General features: G+C 37.4%; 1 protein-coding gene across 5 annotated transcripts in view; it reads left to right on the forward strand.

Annotated features, from left to right (window-relative positions):
- The window catches only part of LOC125753818 (nischarin-like), a 37,606-nt gene that overhangs the window by 10,303 nt on the left and 5,449 nt on the right, over positions 1-21,854 (forward strand). For 4 of the 5 annotated variants that reach the window (XR_007406419.1, XR_007406418.1, XR_007406417.1 and 1 more), the window contains one exon: positions 7,502-8,104. Coding sequence is in view for 1 of the 5 variants with exons in the window: in XM_049102558.1 (XP_048958515.1) it covers positions 7,502-7,541 (40 nt within the window). In the remaining 4 variants the exon portion in view is untranslated. Of the gene's footprint in view, positions 1-7,501; positions 8,105-21,854 lie in introns of those variants that run through there. The other variant, XR_007406416.1, reaches the window with a different exon arrangement.

Here is a 21,854-nt window from a genome sequence, read left to right on the forward strand (position 1 = left end):
CAAACCTGCAGCGTCTAAATCTGTTTCTAGCAATAAGCCAGATACCCACTGCTTTTGGGAGGGGAAAGGTAAATTCTCTAAAAGCTAAGGCATTGTTTTGCCTGCTATTCATATTATAAGATTTTGTTATTTTAATACCTTTCTCAGAATCTTTGCTTATGATGTGTATCTTAAACACTATAATTATGATAGTTTGCCTAATTTTTCTACCAAAAGTTACAATGTAACAAAGGTTAATAATGCCTTTAGATAATAATAATACCTAAAGATTAAGCAACAATAAAATTAGCTTTACCTTAACAAACTTATTTTTTTGAAAAATTAGATTTATAAGATACCCCAAATCTAGGTTCTTATGAAAATACTTGATAATCAGGCTCCTGAGTAAAATATGGATTATATGAACCCTGTTACAAGGAGTATGAACAATGATATGCTCTTCGTTTTCCAGTAAAATGCTATGAATCCTTGATGTCTGTGTTAAATATTGGATAGGCAACATGTTCTCCAAGTTTATGTAGCATGAAGATTTATTGTTAACAATCTATAGTGACATGAATATGCTTAACATTACTGCATGTAAGTGTAAGATAGATAAATAGTTCCCAGTTATATGTATTGACTAAAATATACATGGATTTGAGACTACCAGTGACTGTCTCTATAGAAATCCACTCCCCCATCGACCTCAACAAAATTATTCTCTACTGATTGTCTGACTCTTCAGACCATTCTTATTGTCTTCATTCCAATTCATAGGGTCATCTTCCTTTACCCTCTACCTCAATTAGCTGTCTGCAAGTCTCCCTCCTTTATTCTCTTCTCACTCAGATTTGGCCATTCTCTGTGAGTAATTTTTTCTATTCTCCACACACTTTATCTCCTTAAGGCAAATGATTCTGGAATACACTGGTGTCTTCTGTATAAAATCTTCTTGCTCAATCTACATTAATACATCCTACATGTCCATAAAACCCATTCATATTATCCACCTATGATCCCATAGAAGTTTTTTTTTAAGCCCAGAATTATCTTTTTAGCTCAGAATACACTTTAGAGCTGCCTATGAGACATGCACATAGATGTCCCACTGGCAAATTATATGTTCCAGAACAAACTCATTATCCATCTTCCACAAAACCTTTTTATCCAACCTCACTTAATTGCTTTTGCATAATCTGCATTAGTTAGGACACTAGTTTCAGCAATTTTAACAGACTGAAAAATAGTAATGGCTTAAATAATAGAAGTCTTGATTTCTATCTCCATGCAAACATAAGCATAGTAATTTAGGGCTGGTATGGAGGCTCCATGAAGATCCAACCCACTCTCCTTACATCTTGTTATTCTCTCATTTTTAACACATGGCTTTCTTTGCATGATCTAATTAATATGATCCAGCCCCCGCCATCACATCTGCATTCTAACTGGAAGAAAAAAGGAATGGAGAAAGTGAAGGTAATACCTCTTTTTAAGTGGAGGGCACAGAAGGCATACATTTCAATTCACATCCCATTGACTAGAATTTTGCCATATAGTCATGTTACGAGGGAAGCTGGGAAATGCCCTCTTCAGCTGAGCAGCTTTTGCAGCCTGCTAAAACTCAAGGATTCTATTAAGAAAGAGGAAGGGATAATATATACTAGAGAACAACCATCAGTCCCTCTCATATCCAGTATGGTAAGAAACCCTTTAACCCTTTTTCCTCTACTTCATTACTGCTGCTGTTTTATTAATATTGTATTATGCTTGCCATGTGAATGTACACTGGATGGTTTCTGAGCCTATAATCTGAATGAAATAGGAAAAAATGCATTCACCAGACCATTGGCTACATACTGTGTACCTAAGGCTGTATTAATCCACTCTAACAAAGTGAATTAATTCTGACAAAGATACCACATCTGGCATCATCAGTGGCTGTGATTAGATTGAGCTTGAGGTAGTCTATGGTCATCTTCCATGACCCATCCAGTGGGGACCACCACTCATGCATCCTTTAGATCCAGGGTCAGCAACTTTTTCTCTAAAGGACCAAATATTCAATAGTTTAGGCTTTGTGGCCCATGCAGTCTCTGTTGCAGCCAGTGAACCCACTATAAGCTAAACCTCTAACAGAACTCCCATTTTTTCAATTGCCTTTCGTATGTGTCCACTCTAACTGGGGGGCCTTGATGATGTGTTAGGCTTCCTGGTATCAGTGTCAACTAATACTCAGTGTCCAACTATTTTTGAAATGTTTGGGTACACATTTCCTGAGTAAATAGCCTTTGATCTTTTTAGGGATAAACAATGGGAATCATAACCAGGTATATTTGCCATGGTATAACAGGGTTCATCCCCATGGGGACATAGCCATTTTGATTAATGGAATCTAGGCCTGAAAACTGACACAGATCCATATATTGGAATTATGACATTTACAATGTGGGGGCCACTCAGGCACCCAGGTATCCATCCTTGATTTCTTCTACCAGTATATGCTGAGTGATTCCATTGTTACTGCCCATCTATTTGCCCCTAGGGTCAGTCACATTCTATTAACATTTTCTGTAACCCTGTGAATTCTGGTTGTCACTCTGACTTGTTGGTCATTGAAATAATTGAACACCTCTGGCTTCTAGCTGGTAGATACCACTTTCTGGCCTTTTTGTTTCAGGGTCCTATCATCTCCTTTGCTATTAATGAGTCAAGTTCTATAATGACTTCTCCTACTATCGTCTCTGGCATTACCAATCTACTGTTTAGAGATCCTGGGGCTTTTCTCACCAACATATTCTTTTTAGCCTTGATAAGTTGCATATCCACTGAGTCTTCCTGTGGAACATATTCATCAAACAGTCTGCCAGCCATATTTGTGTATCCAGTCCAGCCTGCCTATTTTCTTGAGGCTTTACCCCTTCCAACATCTTCCTGCCATGGCAAGCCTAGCATTTCAGTTTTGCTTAGCAAGGACCATCTGTCTTGATTGGCATGTAACCATCTTTGAAATTCAGCCATTCTGACTATAAAGTCTTGGTCTTGGTCCTGAGCTTTCTTCAGCCTCTCCTTGCAGGAAATGAGAGCTTCTTTATATGTGACCAAAGAGGCCTCCTCAACTTCCCAGCCAGCTTTTGATCATTATCCTTCTGTAGAGCTGCTTAACAATAGCCATGCAATCTTATTATCTTTATAAGCTACTGTATTCTCCATACATCTCAAATATCTGATTCATTCGCACAATTCACCAATAGTTAAAATCTTAATTGGACCTTGTGCCATTTTTGTATCCTTAACATCTAAAACAATGTCTCTCAAGAGAAAGAAGTAAATATTTCCTAAATAAATGAGAAACTGTTTTTACCCTATCCCTTTTCCTATCTCCTATGTAAAAATTAGACCCCAAAATATTTCTTGACTTTTATTTATCTCTTATTGGATTTTTATCCTATTTTATTTTATTATTTTTTTAAGAGATTGAGAGAGAGAGAGAGAGAGAGAGAGAGAGAGATTCCAAGCCAGAGGAGGAGTGGGGGAGGGCAGAGGGAGAAGGAGAGATGGATTGTCTACATAGGAAATCTGAATAAATGGACAAAGACGCCTGAACTAATAAGTGAATATAGCAAGGTTGCAAGATACAAGGTTAGTATAAAAAAGTCAATCACATTCTTATATACCAGCAATACGCAAGTAGAATTTACATTGAAAATATATTTATCACTTACATTATCACTCCTTCAAATAAAATACTTCAATATAAACCTAGCAAAATATGTACAAGACCTATAAGAAGAAAACTACAAAACTCTGATGAAAGTTATATATAAAAAAAAACCTGAATAAATGGAAAATTCCATGTTCATGGATAGAAGGACTCCATATTGTCAAGATGCCAGTTCTTCCCAACTTAATCTATAGACTCGGTGCAATTCTAGCCAAAATATCAGCAAGTTATTTTGTGGATATTGACAAACTGAATCTAAAGTTTATTTGGAGAGGCAGAAGACCCAGAACAGCCAACTTAATATTGAAGAATAATAAAATTGGAGGGCTGACAGTACCCAGTTTCAAGACCTACTATAAAGCTACAGTAATAAGTACTTTAGTATTGGTGAAAGATGAGACAAACAAATCAGAATAGAGTCTGAAAACAGACCCACATAAATAGAGTCAACTGGTCATTGACAGGAACAAAGGCAATCCAATGGAGTAAACTTAGTCTTTTCAACAAATAATGCTGGAAAAACTGGACATTCTGCAAAAAATGAACCAAGACACAGACCTTACACCCTGCACACAAAAAAAATGACTCAAAATGGATCATGGACCTAAGTGTGAAATGCAAAACTATAATCCCCTAGAAATAACATAGATGACTTGAGTATGGTGATGGCTTTTTATCTTTTTTATTTTTTTTAAGATTTTATTTATTCATGAGAGACACAGAGAGAGAGAGAGGCAGAGACACAGGCAGAGGGAGAAACAGGCTCCATGCAGGGAGCCCAATGTGGGACTTGATCCCAGGTCTCCAGGATCATGCCCTGGGCTGAAGGCAGGTGCCAAACCGCTGAGCCACCCAAGCATCCCAAGATGATGGCTTTCTAAATACAACACCAAAGGCATTTTTATGAAAGAAATATTGTAAAGATAGAAGTCATGAAAATTAAAAACTTCTACTTTCCAAAAGACAATGTCAGGAGAATGAGATAACAAGCTACAATCTTAGAGAAAACATTTGCAAAAGACATCTGATAAACAACTGTTATCCAAAACATACAAAGAACTATTAAAACTCAACAATAAGAAAATGAGCAACTCAATTAAAAAACTTCAATGACACCTCACCAAAGAAGATGTACAAATGGCAAGAATATGAAAAGATTTTCAACATCATATGTCATTAGGGATTTACAAATTAAAACAATGAGATACCATTACACACCTATTAGAATAGCCAAAATCCAAAACACTGAGAACACCAAATGCTGGTGGGAATGCAAAATAACACAGTCACCTGGGAAGACAGTTTGGCAGTTCCTTACAAAACTAAAAATACTATTACCATACATTCTAGCAACCACACTCCTTGTTATTTACCCTAGTGAAAATATGTCCACACAAAAAACTTGCATACAGATCTTTATAGCAACTTTATTAACAATTGCTAAAAGTGGAAGTAACCATGATGTCTTTCAGAAGGTAAGTAGATAAATAAGTATGCTCTGTATGTTGCTATAACTGTACGATACATGTCATTATACATTTGTATACCTTATACACATAAAATTTATAACACTAAGTGACTAATGTCAACTATGGACTTTGGATATAATGATGCGTCAATGTTGGTTCACTGATTATGGCAAATTTACCACTTTGGTGTAGGATATGGATAGGAGGGAAGTTGTGTATGTGTGGAGATAAGGAGATATGGGAACTCTATATAGTTCCACTCAATTTTGCTATGGTGCTAAAAGTGCTCTAAAACAATGTTTATTTTTATTTTAGTTGGGAGGGCCTGGGGCACCTAAGTGGTTCAGCAGGTTAAGTGTTTGACTCTTGATTTTGGCTCAGGTCATGATTTCAGGGTCATGAGATAGAGCCCTACATCAGGCTCCACTCTGAGCATGGAGCCTGCTTAAGATTCTCTCTCTCCCTTGGTACCACCACCCACACCAGCACACATGCACTCTCTCACTCTCTCTCGAAATGAAATGAAATGAAATGAAATAAGATAAATAATAAAATAAAATAAATAAAATAAAATAAAATAAAATTGGAAAGCCCTATTTGAAGAAAAGGTGTCAACAGCATAAATACACTATTAATCAAAGTCATTTTTAAATAAGCCTTTTAAATTCTATGACCATGGTGGTTGTCTTTCACGTTTTGGTTGGTATCCATAAAAAAAAAAAGAGAGAGAGAGAAGAAGAAGAAGAAAGAAGAAGAAGAAGAAGAAGAAGAAGAAGAAGAAGAAGAAGAAGAAGAAGAAGAAGGAGAAGTAGAAGAAAAAGAAGAAGAAGAAAGAAGAAAAAGAAGAAAAGAACCTATAATAGATTATAATATTGTATTGATTCATATACAGTGCTATCCATTTCCCTATTTGATTTGTAAATATTTATTTTAGAAAGATTTACTACAGTGCAAAATGCAGGATATGTTCTGTTTGATTAAATGGTTACTAGACATAAAGTTGGTAGTTATGTAATCAAAGCCTGAGTAACATTATTTCTGTGGTGAAAGACAAATTTTATTTATACCATTTCTCCTCATGGTACCTTTTCAGTTACATAATATATAACAGCATAAAGATTCAGTTTAAATACATATTACACATATAACTAATATTTTAAAATTTTTAAAAATTGTTCACCAGTGTACGATATCATTGGAAAAAGAATTCTGGAAGTCAAAGGAGCTTACATGCTATTTTATTTAAACTTCTCTCTGAATTCAGGAATCCCTTTACCCACATTTAAGCAACAACTCAGGAGAAACCAGTATAAAACCTCCCACAGAGTGTTTTTTCACTTGAAAGTAACATAAATTAACAATAAGTAAAAACTAGTTTAAGGACTTTGCATGTAAACAACCTCAGAAAATTAAAAGATTGAGAGTCAAGAAAGGATTTTAGTTCAAGTATCATTTAAACTTTCAGCTACATAATAAAGAACATAAGGAAAAATTACACTTTTATTTTAGAAGGTTAGAGTATGCTTCTAAAGCAAGGCCTGTTTCTTGGAGTTTGAGGAGTCAAAATTTGTATTAAAGAGGACTTTTCTTTTTTCTTTTTTTCTTTTTTTTTTATTTTTTTACTTTTCTTTTTTAAACAAGATTAGCATGCCATAAAACAACAAGATGGCACTTATTCTATGTTTCTGCAAGTCTTTTTCTTTCTTCTTCAGAAAGGAAATTTCCATCTATTTGAAGATTACCCATTACTGGTGTCACTCGCACAAAATGTAGTTTCCCAAAATAAAGAATAAGATGAGAAAATAATGAACATCATTGCACACAAACAGTAAATACAGTTGATTGCAGAAGCCAATGAAACACCTCATTGGGTCACTGGGTTATTTGTTTTTATCCTTCCTAGAAAATGAGTTTTGAGCAGTTGCATGTCTGTTCTGAAACTTTTAATTATCCCTTCAGTCCTAGATGGTATTTGGTCAAGTGGTAATGAATAAATGAATATCACCCAGCAACATGGCAGTATTAATATGGTCAAAAGCCAGATATGCTTGTGATCCTTCCAAGTCAAACAGTACTTCTAATGCTGTTAAGTTGGTTATTTGGTTTTGGACTTCTCTTTAAGAATGAGAAAGGTCTATATTTTTATATAGAACTTGTTAATGAGAACATAGAAGAATTTAGCACGGCAATTACTAAGACTCCATTTTCCTTACAAACTGAGAAGAATATATTTTATCATTGCTTTCATTCAGTGCCTTGGCAATATTTGAAGATGCAGGGAAATGTGGTGGAAGTAATAGTAATTTTTTTTTTTTAATTCTTGGTTTAGTAAGACTCATTACAACTATTCTGGATCCATTTTTGGCTAAGCGAAGAGGAAAGTTTTACCAGCTGATGGCCGTTTGATGACCTACATGGAAAGAATTGGTAGACTCAGGAGAGCACAATTGAGAGAAGTGATCACATCACAAAATGTGACATCATTCTTTGGCACCAGTGGGCATCGTGGACATGGAGAGTGAGTTATACTCTCAACCCTCAATTTTCCCCTCTAGATTACCCTTGTGGCTCACCAGAGGGCAGTGTGCAGTAATCAGCTCTACTGCTTCCTGCATTGGATGTTTCCTATGGAACAGCCAGTCAAATCATCAGAACCAGAAAACAGACAAGATAATAAATAGATCATGGAAGTTGCTCTGTTAGATTTTGTTGTATCTGTGCCTCCTACATGAAATTCTTAATTTGAGAAATTAATCAGTCGCCACATGATATATAAGGTAATGAGTTTTAATGAGTGTTTAGGAAACCCTATGTTACAGCTTCAAATTTATGACAATAGTTTTGGAATTACTAAACTCTGTTCTCTTCTTTAGACTTACAAATGCATAATATTATTCAAAGGTGAATAAATTTCCTTCCTTCACACATCTTACACCTGAAGTTTCAAGAGTTTTCAATCTTACACACAGATTAAATAACTCAGTGGATACTTACTGAAAAATTGGAGTGCAGGATATAACAAGATAAAGTACCTATAAAGCCTGCTCAAAAGGAGCTTGAAATCTATCAAGAGACTATAGTGTAAATGGAAAATTAAATACACGATCAAAATTATACAATGTGGAAGATATATATAAAGTGCTATGAAGAGGCACCCCGGGTTACTCAGCGGTATAGCGCACCCTTTAGCCCAGAGCTGATCCTGGAGTCCCCGGATCGAGTCCCATGTCATGCTCCCTGCATGGAGTCTGCTTCCCCCTCTGCCTGTGCCTCTGCCTCTTTCTCTCTGTGTGTCTCTCATGGATAAATAACATCTTTAAAAAAAATTTTTAAATAAAGTGAAAATTCAGAGGATGAAGATATGAAGGCTTTGGGGAAGGGTTCAGAATTTGAGTTCTTACAGCTGAGGCAAAATTCTTAGACATATTGAAAGTGATAAAAGTACATCCTAGATAAAGGAAACATTTTGGGTATGGTAGGTTAAAGGACCTAAGAGTTTAGAGAATGTAAAAGGTAGTTGTAGAAATAATGCTAGAGAGCTATATTGTGAATAGGTCCTTGAGAGTATTGAATATCAGAATGGGATATTCCAAAAACTGAGCTGATAATGGGAAATTGTAGGAGCAGAACATCAGCATTTGCACAGTATACTAAGAGAATTGATCTGACATTATTGTGTAGGATGGATTAGATAAGAAAGCAAAGATAGGGAGTTGAGTTAGAAAGGCAATTTCAATAATGCTGCATACTTTGAGATTGAAAATAAGACAAGCAAGAGGTTCTGTAAAAATAAAACTGGTATGAGTAAAAACTAAGTAGATGTGAGTGGGGGAAAGAGAAAAAGAAGTCAAAACAAGAGTTTGAGGTTTTGAGTTGAAGTGGGAGGATGATGACTTCATTCATTGAAATACAGGACCCAGAAGAGCAGGATTGGGAAATACATTGATATATTTACCAAAAGTATTAAATAGAATATCCTAGTTAAAACCTTTATGGAAGTAGGGGCACCTGAGTGGCTCAGTTGGCTAAGCATCCGACTTCAGTTCAGGTCATGACCTCAGGGTCCTGGGATGGAGTCTCCCGTGGAGCCCCTCATAGGGCTCCCTGCTCAGTAGGGAGTCTGCTTGTCCCTCTCCCTCAGCCCCTGCCCACCCAGCTCATGCTCTCTCGATAGATAGATGATAGATAGATAGATAATAGATAAAATTTTTTCGAAGAAATCTTTATGAAGCTAAATACTTTTCTTTGTTTTTCCAAGTTAATTCAGATGAATTTGGAGGACTCCTTACTCTTGAAACTCTCAAAAGTCTGCTGAAACAACAAACGTTTGTTCATTAAAATGTTCTGAAATTTTTATTTTATTTATTTTTTAAAGATTTTATTTATTTTTTTCATGAGAGACACAGAGAGAGAGAGAGAGAGGCAGAGACACAGGCAGAGGGAGAAGCAGGCTCCATGCAGGGAGCCCAATGTGGGACCCGAACCCGGGTCTCCAGGATCATGCCCTGAGCCTAAGGTGGCACTAAACCGCTGAGCCACCCAGGGATCTCCAGTTTTGAAAATTTTAAATGTGAAATTTTAAGAAGAGTTTATTGAGCACTCAGGGTTAACAAACTTACATTATACCATTATGTTACGTGGGAGGAACTTCAAGGTGTTCTCCCACCACCGAGGAAAATAAGGTTTGTTAAACTTTACTGTTGCTAAAAATATGAGAATACCCTAATTTTACCAATGGTGAATTCATGCGCTTAATAAAGAGGAAAGAATTGTAACCTTTCACTGATACAGCCACATTCTGTGCATTTTTTTCTTTCTAATAGAAAAATATAGTAGAACATTTAAAGGAGTCAATAATAATCTTGATAAAGAAACAAAAAGAACTAAATATGACTTCCTTTAATATTTTTAAATGCTTTTTTAATGTATTAACTGAAAAGGCCTATGGTAGACTCTCATTTGCCCAAATACATGGTAATATTCTTGCCCAACCTGGTTGACAGAAAACCCAGAGACCAAGCTGTGAAAGAAACTTTTCCAATTGAAGCATCTGCTTTTGTTACAAAATTTTCAATCATATAGGAAGTTTTATAGTTGCCTTGAATTTACCTGTTAGGTTTTCTACCAAATTAAATAAATGACATCATAAGTGGTATGGACTTGTTTCTTAGCCACTAAAAAAAATTCTAGTAGTAAATTTTCCACTTGAGTTTTATATTCCTATCTTTCACTTTTGACCCTTGAAACATCTGCTAACCAAATAGCTCTTGTCCATATATTTTTTTAAAGATTTTATTTATTTATTCATGAGAAACAGAGAGAGAGTGGTAGTAGAGACACAAGCAGAGGGAGAAGCAGGCTCCATGCAGGGAACCTGATGTGGGACTCCATCCTGGGTCTCCAGGATCACGCCCCAGGCTGAAGGCGACACTAAGCCGCTGAGCCACCTGAGCTGCCTGCTCTTGTCCATATTTTAAATTCTTTTCCACGTCAACCACAAAGGAATGTTTTACATGTTAATCGTGTCCTCTACACCTTGCTCTCATGCCTATGTAATTTAAAACAAACTAAGCCTTTCATCTTGATGGAATAGTGTACATGATATTTCTTAGTGTATGTCTTATAAAATTAGAACTCAAGGCTTTATTCTATTCTTAACATCACTTTTCTTAGTCACCTACATGTGCTAAATTACTATAGGAAGCCCTGATGAATTATCAGCAGAGCTTCCAGTGAACTTTTTAGAAATTGACACCACCACATTTTGTTTCAATTGTGCCTTTTGCTGTTCATATACCCCCAACTGGAATATAGGCCAGATGAGGTGAAGGATGGTGTCTAGTTTAAGAAGCACACAAGCACACTAGCTTGTCAGAAATAAGGAGGGAGTGGAAAATTCAGCTGGTTCCAGAATTTCTGGCAGTAGGAAAAGTCACAATATTGGCTGGTACTCTCTGCTAATGGGGAAAAAAAAAGGAGGTACCAGGAAATAAGATTATTATCTAAGGATCAGAAAGCATAAGAGAATTAAACATCACTGGTCTCCCTTTCTATAAATAGCTCTCCAATATAACTTTATTTGTATATGCATATAATTAATTATGATGAAATACACATACAATTTGCTGTCTTAACCATTTTTAAGTGTACAATTCAGTGGCATTATATATATTCACATTGTTGTACAACCATCACCACCATTTATCTCTAGAACTCTTTTCAACTTACAAAACTGAAACTTTGTACCAATTAAACAACAAATCTCCATTACCTCCTCCCACCAGAACCTAAACATTACCATTTTCTGTCTGGATGAATTTGGCCACTCGACTAACTCATAGAAGTGGAATCAAGTTTTTGTTTCTTTGTGACTGGCTTATTTCACTTAACAATATTCTCAAGGTTTATCCATGTTTTAGCATGTTTCAAAATTTCCTTTCTTTTTTAAGGCTGAATAATAGTCTATTGAATGTTTATACCACATTTTGTATATCAGTTCATTTGTCAGTGGACACTTGGGTGGTTTCCACCATCTGGCTATTTTGATTAATAATGCTATGAACATGGATATACAAATATCTCTTCAAGAAGTGCTTTCCATTCTTTTGGATATATACCCGGAAGTAGAACAGCTAGATCATATGATAATTCTATTTTTAATTTTTTTTTTCAGAGTTACTGCATCACTTTACATTCCCACAGTGCATAAGGGGTCCAATTTCTCCACATCTTTGCAAATACTTCTTTTGTGTGTGTGTGTGTGTGTGTGTGTGTGTGTGTGTGTGTGTGTTTTATAGTAGCCACCTAATGGGTGTGAGGTAGTATCTCATGTGGATTTAATTTGCATTTCCCTAATGATTAGTGACGTTATGCATCTCCTCATGTGCTTACTGGCCATGTGTATAGCTTCTTTGGAGAAATATCTATTGAGCCTTTTGCCCATTGTTATACTGGGTTCTATGGGGTTTCTCGTTGTTGAGCTGTGTTTCTTTATACATTGTAAATATTAACCCCTTGTGAGATATATGGTTTGGAAATATTCTCCCATTATGTAAGTTACCTTTTCACGCTATTGATTATGTCTTTTTGATGCATAGTAGTATTATGTAGTATACACACTATTTTATGTAGTCCAACTTATTTTTTCTTTAGTTGCCTGTGCTTTTAGTGTCATAGCCAAGAAATCATTGACACATTCAATGTCATGAAGACTTTCTCCTCTGTTTTCTTCTAAGAGCTTTATAGTTTTAACTCTTCACATGTAGGTTTTTGATAATTTTGAGTTCATTTTTTGTAAATGATGTAAGATAAAAGTCCAGCTTCATTCTTTTTTATGTATCTTGCTAGTTATCCCAACACCATTTGTTGAAAAGATTGTCATTTCCCCATGAAATGGTTGTGGCACCCTTGTGAAAAATCCTTTGGCCATATAAGCAAAAGTTTAGTTCTGAACTCTTTATTCTTTTTTTTTTTTTTTTTTTTTTTTTTTATTGGTGTTCAATTTACTAACATACAGAATAACACCCAGTGCCCGTCACCCATTCACTCCCACCCCCCGCCCTCCTCCCCTTCTACCACCCCTAGTTCGTTTCCCAGAGTTAGCAGTCTTTACGTTCTGTCTCCCTTTCTGATATTTCCCACACATTTCTTCTCCCTTCCCTTATTTTCCCTTTCACTATTATTTATATTCCCCAAATGAATGAGAACATATAATGTTTGTCCTTCTCCGACTGACTTACTTCACTCAGCATAATACCCTCCAGTTCCATCCACGTTGAAGCAAATGGTGGGTATTTGTCATTTCTAATAGCTGAGTAATATTCCATTGTATACATAAACCACATCTTCTTTATCCATTCATCTTTCGTTGGACACCGAGGCTCCTTCCACAGTTTGGCTATAGTGGCCATTGCTGCTATAAACATCGGGGTGCAGGTGTCCCGGCGTTTCATTGCATTTGTATCTTTGGGGTAAATCCCCAACAGTGCAATTGCTGGGTCGTAGGGCAGGTATATTTTTAACTGTTTGAGGAACCTCCACACAGTTTTCCAGAGTGGCTGCACCAGTTCACATTCCCACCAACAGTGTAAGAGGGTTCCCTTTTCTCCGCATCCTCTCCAACATTTGTTGTTTCCTGCCTTGTTAATTTTCCCCATTCTCACTGGTGTGAGGTGGTATCTCATTGTGGTTTTGATTTGTATTTCCCTGATGGCAAGTGATGCAGAGCATTTTCTCATGTGCATGTTGGCCATGTCTATGTCTTCCTCTGTGAGATTTCTGTTCATGTCTTTTGCCCATTTCATGATTGGATTGTTTGTTTCTTTGGTGTTGAGTTTAATAAGTTCTTTATAGATCTTGGAAACTAGCCCTTTATCTGATATGTCATTTGCAAATATCTTCTCCCATTCTGTAGGTTGTCTTTGAGTTTTGTTGACTGTATCCTTTGCTGTGCAAAAGCTTCTTATCTTGATGAAGTCCCAATAGTTCATTTTTGCTTTTGTTTCTTTTGCCTTCGTGGATGTATCTTGCAAGAAGTTACTATGGCCGAGTTCAAAAAGGGTGTTGCCTGTGTTCTTCTCTAGGATTTTGATGGAATCTTGTCTCACATTTAGATCTTTCATCCATTTTGAGTTTATCTTTGTGTATGGTGAAAGAGAGTGGTCTAGTTTCATTCTTCTGCATGTGGATGTCCAATTTTCCCAGCACCATTTATTGAAGAGACTGTCTTTCTTCCAATGGATAGTCTTTCCTCCTTTATCGAATATTAGTTGCCCATAAAGTTCAGGGTCCACTTCTGGATTCTCTATTCTGTTCCACTGATCTATGTGTCTGTTTTTGTGCCAGTACCACACTGTCTTGATGACCACAGCTTTGTAGTACAACCTGAAATCTGGCATTGTGATGGCCCCAGATATGGTTTTCTTTTTTAAAATTCCCCTGGCTATTCGGGGTCTTTTCTGATTCCACACAAATCTTAAAATAATTTGTTCTAACTCTCTGAAGAAAGTCCATGGTATTTTGATAGGGATTGCATTAAACGTGTATATTGCCCTGGGTAACATTGACATTTTCACAATATTAATTCTGCCAATCCATGAGCATGGAATATTTTTCCATCTCTTTGTGTCTTCCTCAATTTCTTTCAGAAGTGTTCTATAGTTTTGAGGGTATAGATCCTTTACATCTTTGGTGAGGTTTATTCCTAGGTATCTTATGCTTTTGGGTGCAATTGTAAATGGGATTGACTCCTTAATTTCTCTTTCTTCAGTCTCATTGTTAGTGTATAGAAATGCCACTGACTTCTGGGCATTGATTTTGTATCCTGCCACGCTACCGAATTGCTGTATGAGTTCTAGCAATCTTGGGGTGGAGACTTTTGGGTTTTCTATGTACAGTATCATGTCATCGGCGAAGAGGGAGAGTTTGACTTCTTCTTTGCCAATTTGAATGCCTTTAATGTCTTTTTGTTGTCTGATTGCTGAGGCTAGGACTTCCAGTACTATGTTGAATAGCAGTGGTGAGAGTGGACATCCCTGTCTTGTTCCTGATCTTAGGGGAAAGGCTCCCAGTGCTTCCCCATTGAGAATGATATTTGCTGTGGGCTTTTCATAGATGGCTTTTAAGATGTCGAGGAATGTTCCCTCTATCCCTACACTCTGAAGAGTTTTGATCAGGAATGGATGCTGTATTTTGTCAAATGCTTTCTCTGCATCCAATGAGAGGATCATATGGTTCTTGGTTTTTCTCTTGCTGATATGATGAATCACATTGATTGTTTTACGGGTGTTGAACCAGCCTTGTGTCCCAGGGATAAATCCTACTTGGTCATGGTGAATAATTTTCTTAATGTACTGTTGGATCCTATTGGCCAGTATCTTGTTGAGAATTTTTGCATCCATGTTCATCAGGGATATTGGTCTGTAATTCTCCTTTTTGGCGGGGTCTTTGTCTGGCTTTGGAATTAAGGTGATGCTGGCTTCATAGAACGAATTTGGAAGTACTCCATCTCTTTGTATCTTTCCAAACAGCTTTAGGAGAATAGGTATGATTTCTTCTTTAAACGTTTGATAAAATTCTCCTGGGAAGCCATCTGGCCCTGGACTCTTGTGTCTTGGGAGGTTTTTGATGACTGCTTCAATTTCCTCCCTGGTTATTGGCCTGTTCAGGTTTTCTATTTCTTCCTGTTCCAGTTTTGGTAGTTTGTGGCTTTCCAGGAATGCGTCCATTTCTTCTAGATTGCCTAATTTATTGGCGTATAGCTGTTCATAATATGTTTTTAAAATCGTTTGTATTTCCTTGGTGTTGGTAGTGATCTCTCCTTTCTCATTCATGATTTTATTAATTTGAGTCTTCTCTCTCTTCTTTTTAATAAGGCTGGCTAATGGTTTATCTATCTTATTAATTCTTTCAAAGAACCAACTCCTGGTTCTGTTGATCTGTTCCACAGTTCTTCTGGTCTCGATTTCGTTGAGTTCTGCTCGAATCTTTATTAACTCCCTTCTTCTCTTGGGTGTAGGATCTATTTGCTGTTTTTTCTCTAGCTCCTTTATGTGTAAGGTTAGCTTTTGTATTTGAGTTCTTTCCAGTTTTTGAATGGATGCTTGTATTGCGATGTATTTCCCCCTTAGGACTGCTTTTGCTGCATCCCAAAGATTTTGAACGGTTGTATCTTCATTCTCATTAGTTTCCATGAATCTTTTTAATTCTTCCTTAATTTCCTGGTTGACCCTTTTATCTTTTAGCAGGATGGTCCTTAACCTCCATGTGTTTGAGGTCCTTCCAAACTTCTTGTTGTGATTTAGTTCTAATTTCAAGGCATTATGGTCCGAGAATATGCAGGGGACAATCCCAATCTTTTGGTATCGGTTCAGACCCGATTTGTGACCCAATATGTGGTCTATTCTGGAGAAAGTTCCATGTGCGCTTGAGAAGAATGTGTATTCAGTTGAGTTTGGATGTAAAGTTCTGTAGATATCTGTGAAATCCATCTGGTCCAGTGTATCATTTAAAGCTCTCGTTTCTTTGGAGATGTTTTGCTTAGAAGACCTATCGAGTATAGAAAGAGCTAGATTGAAGTCACCAAGTATAAGTGTATTATTATCTAAGTATTTCTTCACTTTGGTTAATAATTGATTTATATATTTGGCAGCTCCACATTCGGAGCATATATATTGAGGATTGTTAAGTCCTCTTGTTGAATAGATCCTTTAAGTATGATATAGTGTCCCTCTTCATCTCTCACTACAGTCTTTGCGGTAAATTTTAGTTTATCTGATATAAGGATGGCTACCCCTGCTTTCTTTTGAGGACCATTCGAATGGTAAATGGTTCTCCAACCTTTTATTTTCAGGCTGTAGGTGTCCTTCTGTCTAAAATGAGTCTCTTGTAGACAGCAAATAGATGGGTCCTGCTTTTTTATCCAGTCTGAAACCCTGCGCCTTTTGATGGGGTCATTAAGCCCGTTCACATTCAGAGTTACTATTGAGAGATATGAGTTTAGTGTCATCATGATATCTATTCAGTCTTTGTTTTTGTGGACTGTTCCACTGAACTTCTTCTTAAAGGGGAATTTTAAGAGTTCCCCTTAAAATTTCTTGCAGAGCTGGTTTGGAGGTCACATATTCTTTTAGTTGCTGCCTGTCTTGGAAGCTCTTTATCTCTCCTTCCATTTTGAATGAGAGCCTTGCTGGATAAAGGATTCTTGGTTGCATGTTCTTCTCATTTAGGACCCTGAATATATCCTGCCAGCCCTTTCTGGCCTGCCAGGTCTCTGTGGAGAGGTCTGCTGTTACCCTAATACTCCTCCCCATAAAAGTCAGGGATTTCTTGTCTCTTGCTGCTTTAAGGATCTTCTCTTTATCTTTGGAATTTGCAAGCTTCACAATTAAATGTCGAGGTGTTGAACGGTTTTTATTGATTTTAGGGGGGGATCTCTCTATTTCCTGGATCTGAATGCCTGTTTCCCTTCCCAGATTAGGAAAGTTTTCAGCTAGAATTTGTTCAAATACATATTCTGGCCCTCTGTCCCTTTCGGCGCCCTCGGGAACCCCAATTAAACGTAGGTTTTTCTTCCTCAGGCTGTCGTTTATTTCCCTTAATCTATCTTCATGGTCTTTTAATTGTTTGTCTCTTTTTTCCTCAGTTTCCCTCTGTGCTATCAACTTGTCTTCTAGGTCACTCACTCGTTCTTCCACCTCGTTAACCCTCGTCGTTAGGACTTCTAGTTTGGATTGCATCTCATTCAATTGATTTTTAATTTCTGCCTGATTAGCTCTAAATTCTGCAGTCATGAAGTCTCTTGAGTCCTTTATACTTTTTTCTAGAGCCACCAGTAGCTGTATAATAGTGCTTCTGAATTGGCTTTCTGACATTGAATTGTAATCCAGATTTTGTAACTCTGTGGGAGAGAGGACTGTTTCTGATTCTTTCTTTTGAGGTGAGGTTTTCCTTCTAGTCATTTTGCTCAGTGCAGAGTGGCCAAAAGCAAGTTGTATTGGGAAAAAGAGAAAAAGAGAGGAGAGAAAGAAGGAAAGAAAAGAGAAAGAGAAAAAAAAGGGAAGAGAAAAAAAAAAACGAAAGAAAAAAAAAAGAAGAAAAAGAGAAAGAAAAAGAAAGGAGAAAAAAAAAGGGGGGGGTGGGGGAGGAAACAAATCAAAAAGCAAAACAAAACAAAAAAACAAAACAACAACAACAAAAAAAAAAAAAAAAAAAAAGAACCACAGGGGAGTATCTTCTGATTCTGTGTTCTTTAAGTCCCTTGGCTTCTCCTGGAAGTTGTCCGTCTAGCTGGTGTTCTGGGGGAGGGGCCTGTTGTGCTGATTTTCAGGTGTTAGCAGTTGGGGGAGCTGCTGTGCCCCTGCCTGGTGCAGGGCTCGGTGGGGGTTGTTTACCCCGTGAGGCCGCAGGAGGAACAGCCCCAGTGGCGGGGCAGCTCTGGAAACCTGGATTCAGCTCCGGCAGGAACTCCGTCTGCAGGGCCTGGAGGCTCCGGGCGGGGCCGCTGATCTGCTCAGCTCGGGGCAGGAGCGTCCTTGCTGTCCTGGGCCCTCCCGGCCTCTGCCTGTCCCGGGGGAGGCCGGATCCTGGGCTGTGTCCCGGCGCCCTGTGCCCCGGAGCCTGCGCTGGTGGATTCGCGCTCCCGGGCCGCGCAGCCCCCTCCGCGTAGCCGCCGCCCGAGCCCCTCCGAGCTGCTCCTGGAACCGCGCAGGCCCCTCCGCACGGAGCCTCTTCCTCTGCCCGAGCCCGGCCGAGCTGCTCCCGGGGCCGCGCAGCCCCCTCCGCGGAGCCGCCGCCCGAGCCCCCTGAGCTGCTCCGGGTCCCGCCGGGTCCCGCCGTGCGCGCTGCAGCCCTTAGGGAGCTCGGCGCACTCTCCCGGGGCGCAGGTGTCTGTTACTGTCCCCGGGAGCCCGAGGGCATCCCCGCCCTCCTGGGTCCTGCTCCACCTCCCCACGAGCCCCTTTCCCCCGGGAAGGTCGGTGCAGCTCCTGCGTCTCCGGGACGGGGCTCTCCTGTCCTGGGGACACTCGCCCCGGCCTCAGCCCGGCTCCTCGCGGGCCCCTCCCCCTTGGAGGCCTTTGTTTCTTTATTTCTTTTTCCCCGTCTTCCTACCTTGATAGAAGCGCGAACTCTTCTCACTGTAGCATTCCAGCTGGTCTCTCTTTAAATCTCAGGCCGAATTCATAGATTTTCAGGATAATTTGAAGGTTTTCTAGGTAGTTTGGTGGAGACAGGTGATTTGGGGACCCTGCTCTTCCGCCATCTTGCTCTGTTGGGCTGAACTCTTTATTCTATTCCATTTGTCTATATATCTGTTTTTATACCAATACTACACTGTTTAGTTACCATGGGTATATAGTAATATTTGAAATCAGGAGGTGCAAGACATCCAACTTTGTTCTTCCTTTTGAAGATGGTTTTGGTTATTCAAGTTCCCTTGAGATTCCATATGAATTTTAGGATTTTTTTTTCTAATTCTCCAAAAATATTGTTGGGATTTGATAGGATTTTGATTGTGTTGGTCAGTTGGTCACTTTGGGTAGTTTGGATATCTTAACATCTTTCAATTTCAGATATACCTTTAAGGCTGAGAACAAGAACCATTTCTAAAAAGCCCATTTATTTGGATGAAAGGAACTGTAAACAATCTATTCTAGGAACTCAAAATGTCAAATTCCAAGCACTGATGAGGGAGTAAAGACTGGAGCTATTTGTCAATTAAAAATTGAAACACAACCAGTAGAATCTACTAATCTGGTGGAAGAAAAATTTAAATGCAGTTTTGCTATTATTAAATTCCTGTGTATATTAACTTTTATTTGTTTTTTTATTCCATTTCTATTGATCTATGTCTATGATGACATGGCATCATATTACATTTTTAATTATTGTAATTTTATAATTTACTTTAATATTCATTAGGCCAATTATCTATGCATTGTTCTTTTCTCATAAATAATTTAATCTTGTTCATGATTTTTTTCAAGAAAGCTTTATGAAATTTTTATCAAGTTTAAAAAAGTTCTGATGAGAGTTTTCATTTAAATCATATTAGATATATGAATGAATTTGAAGGTACTTAATACCTTCTTAACACTGAATCTTCAACATCCAAGAATTAGGTACATCTTTCCATTTATTCAAGATATATCTCTCTATGAAAAGTTTTATTTAATTTCTTTATGTACTTCCTACATAATGTTAAGTTTGACATCTTATACATAATATATATTATATGTTTGATTAAGCACTGGATTTTGAATTTTATCAAATATAATTTCTGTATTATATCGATCAGGGATCAACCAAGAACACAGAAGGCACTCCATGTAATCCAGGTACAAAGAATTTAATATAGGAATTATGGGCTTACACAACTCTTAGAACAGGAGAAACAGGTCAGAGAGTTCAAAAGTAAAGATTTCAGCCTGTAACACCACAGCAGGTAGCTCTCAAGAATTCTTGAGAAAACCAGTGTAAAACTAATGTTTGCTCATTTGTCAGTTTACAACTACATCCAGATAATAATGACCTTTCCTTCTCTCATGCCCTATAAATCTCATGTTAGTGTTTTTTATTGGCAGTCTATGGTTTCTCCTCTGTAATAAAAGGGTACAGAAGTAATGGCAAGTGAACAACTATCCAGTCCAATTTAGGATCAGCATTATTGCAATGAACATCTAATTTCTTTTAATGTGATAAATTATATTAATGGGTTTTGTAGCACTAAACCATATTTAAAAAAACAAAACAAACAAAACAACCCTACCTCATTTTGGTGTATTTTGTAAGATACTGTCAACTTTAAAATTATTTTATTAGTTGGGTTTTTTGTATTATATTTATAAAAGATTTGTGCAGTGATATCACATTATGGTATCTTTGGTTTTGCTATCAAGATATTTGCATTATAAAATAAATTGAGGGGGATCCCTGGGTGGCTCAGCAGTTTAGTGCCTGCCTTTGGCCCAGGACAGGATCCTGGAGTTCCAGGATCAAATCCCGCGTCGGGCTTCTGCAGGGAACCTGCTTCTCCCTCTGTCTATGTCTCTGCCTCTGCCTCTCCCTCTCTCTCTCTGTCTCTGTCTCTCATGAATAAGTAAATAAAATCTTTAAAAAATAAAATAAAATAAAATAATAAAATAAAATAAATTGAGAACATTTCTATCTTTTCTTGTATTCTGAAAAGAAATTAAATTTATCACATGGGAATTACTTATTGCTATTTGATAATTAGAAATAACTCAGAAAAACTTCTGGGCCTGATATTTGTTTTTTACCCATTCCCCACCCCTATCCCTCGTTTTATGAGTAAATACTGATCTGTGCTCTTCTCAATTTAGCCAATATCATAATAAAAATGAATAAACTTTCCAAAGGTGAAGAAACATGTACATTTGTAATGGAAATAGTCCAATAACTTGGTCAGGCTGTATTAACTTTTAAAAATAGACATATTAGAATAAAAAATTTTAATTTCAAAGACAAAAGAAAATATTCTACAGCATAAAAGCCAATGAACACAGACTGCCTATAAAGGAGTAAAAATCAGATTGGCCTTGGGCTTGACTATAACACTGAGAGAAAACCACGTATCCTCCTTTTGAGAGAATGTTTTGTTAAAAGTTCTAAACTCAGCTAAATTGTTTTTTACATGTAAAGTTACCAGAAAGACATTCTCATATATCCAGGGCTCAGAAAGTGTACCATCTAAATTTTCTTAATGAAATAGTGAAAGGGATTATAGGGGAAAGGAGGGAAAATGAGTAGGAAAAAGTAGAAAGGGTGACAAAACTTGAGAGACTCCTAACTTGGGAAATGAACAAGGGGTAGTGGAAGGGGAGGCAGGCAGGGGGTATACGGTGACTGGGTGATGGTCACTGAGGGGGGCACTTGGCAAGATAAGCACTGGGTGTTATACTATATGTTGGCAAATCAAACTTCAATTAAAAAATATATAGAAAAAAATAAATTTTCTTAATGAAAATATTTTCAAAGATATGCTCCTGTGCAATGGGAAATGCATCAAAATAAATGACAAAAGAGAGAAGAAATTATTATAAAAAAGAATTGAAATGAGCATCAATGGCACTTCAGCATTGCACTAAATTCAAATATTTGTTGGAATTACTGATGCAAACCTAGCACAAATGTCAAAACATTATTAAAAGATGTCTACTATAAAA

The sequence above is a fragment of the Canis lupus genome, chromosome 27 (assembly GCF_003254725.2).
Source record: "Canis lupus dingo isolate Sandy chromosome 27, ASM325472v2, whole genome shotgun sequence".
Taxonomy (NCBI): domain Eukaryota; kingdom Metazoa; phylum Chordata; class Mammalia; order Carnivora; family Canidae; genus Canis; species Canis lupus.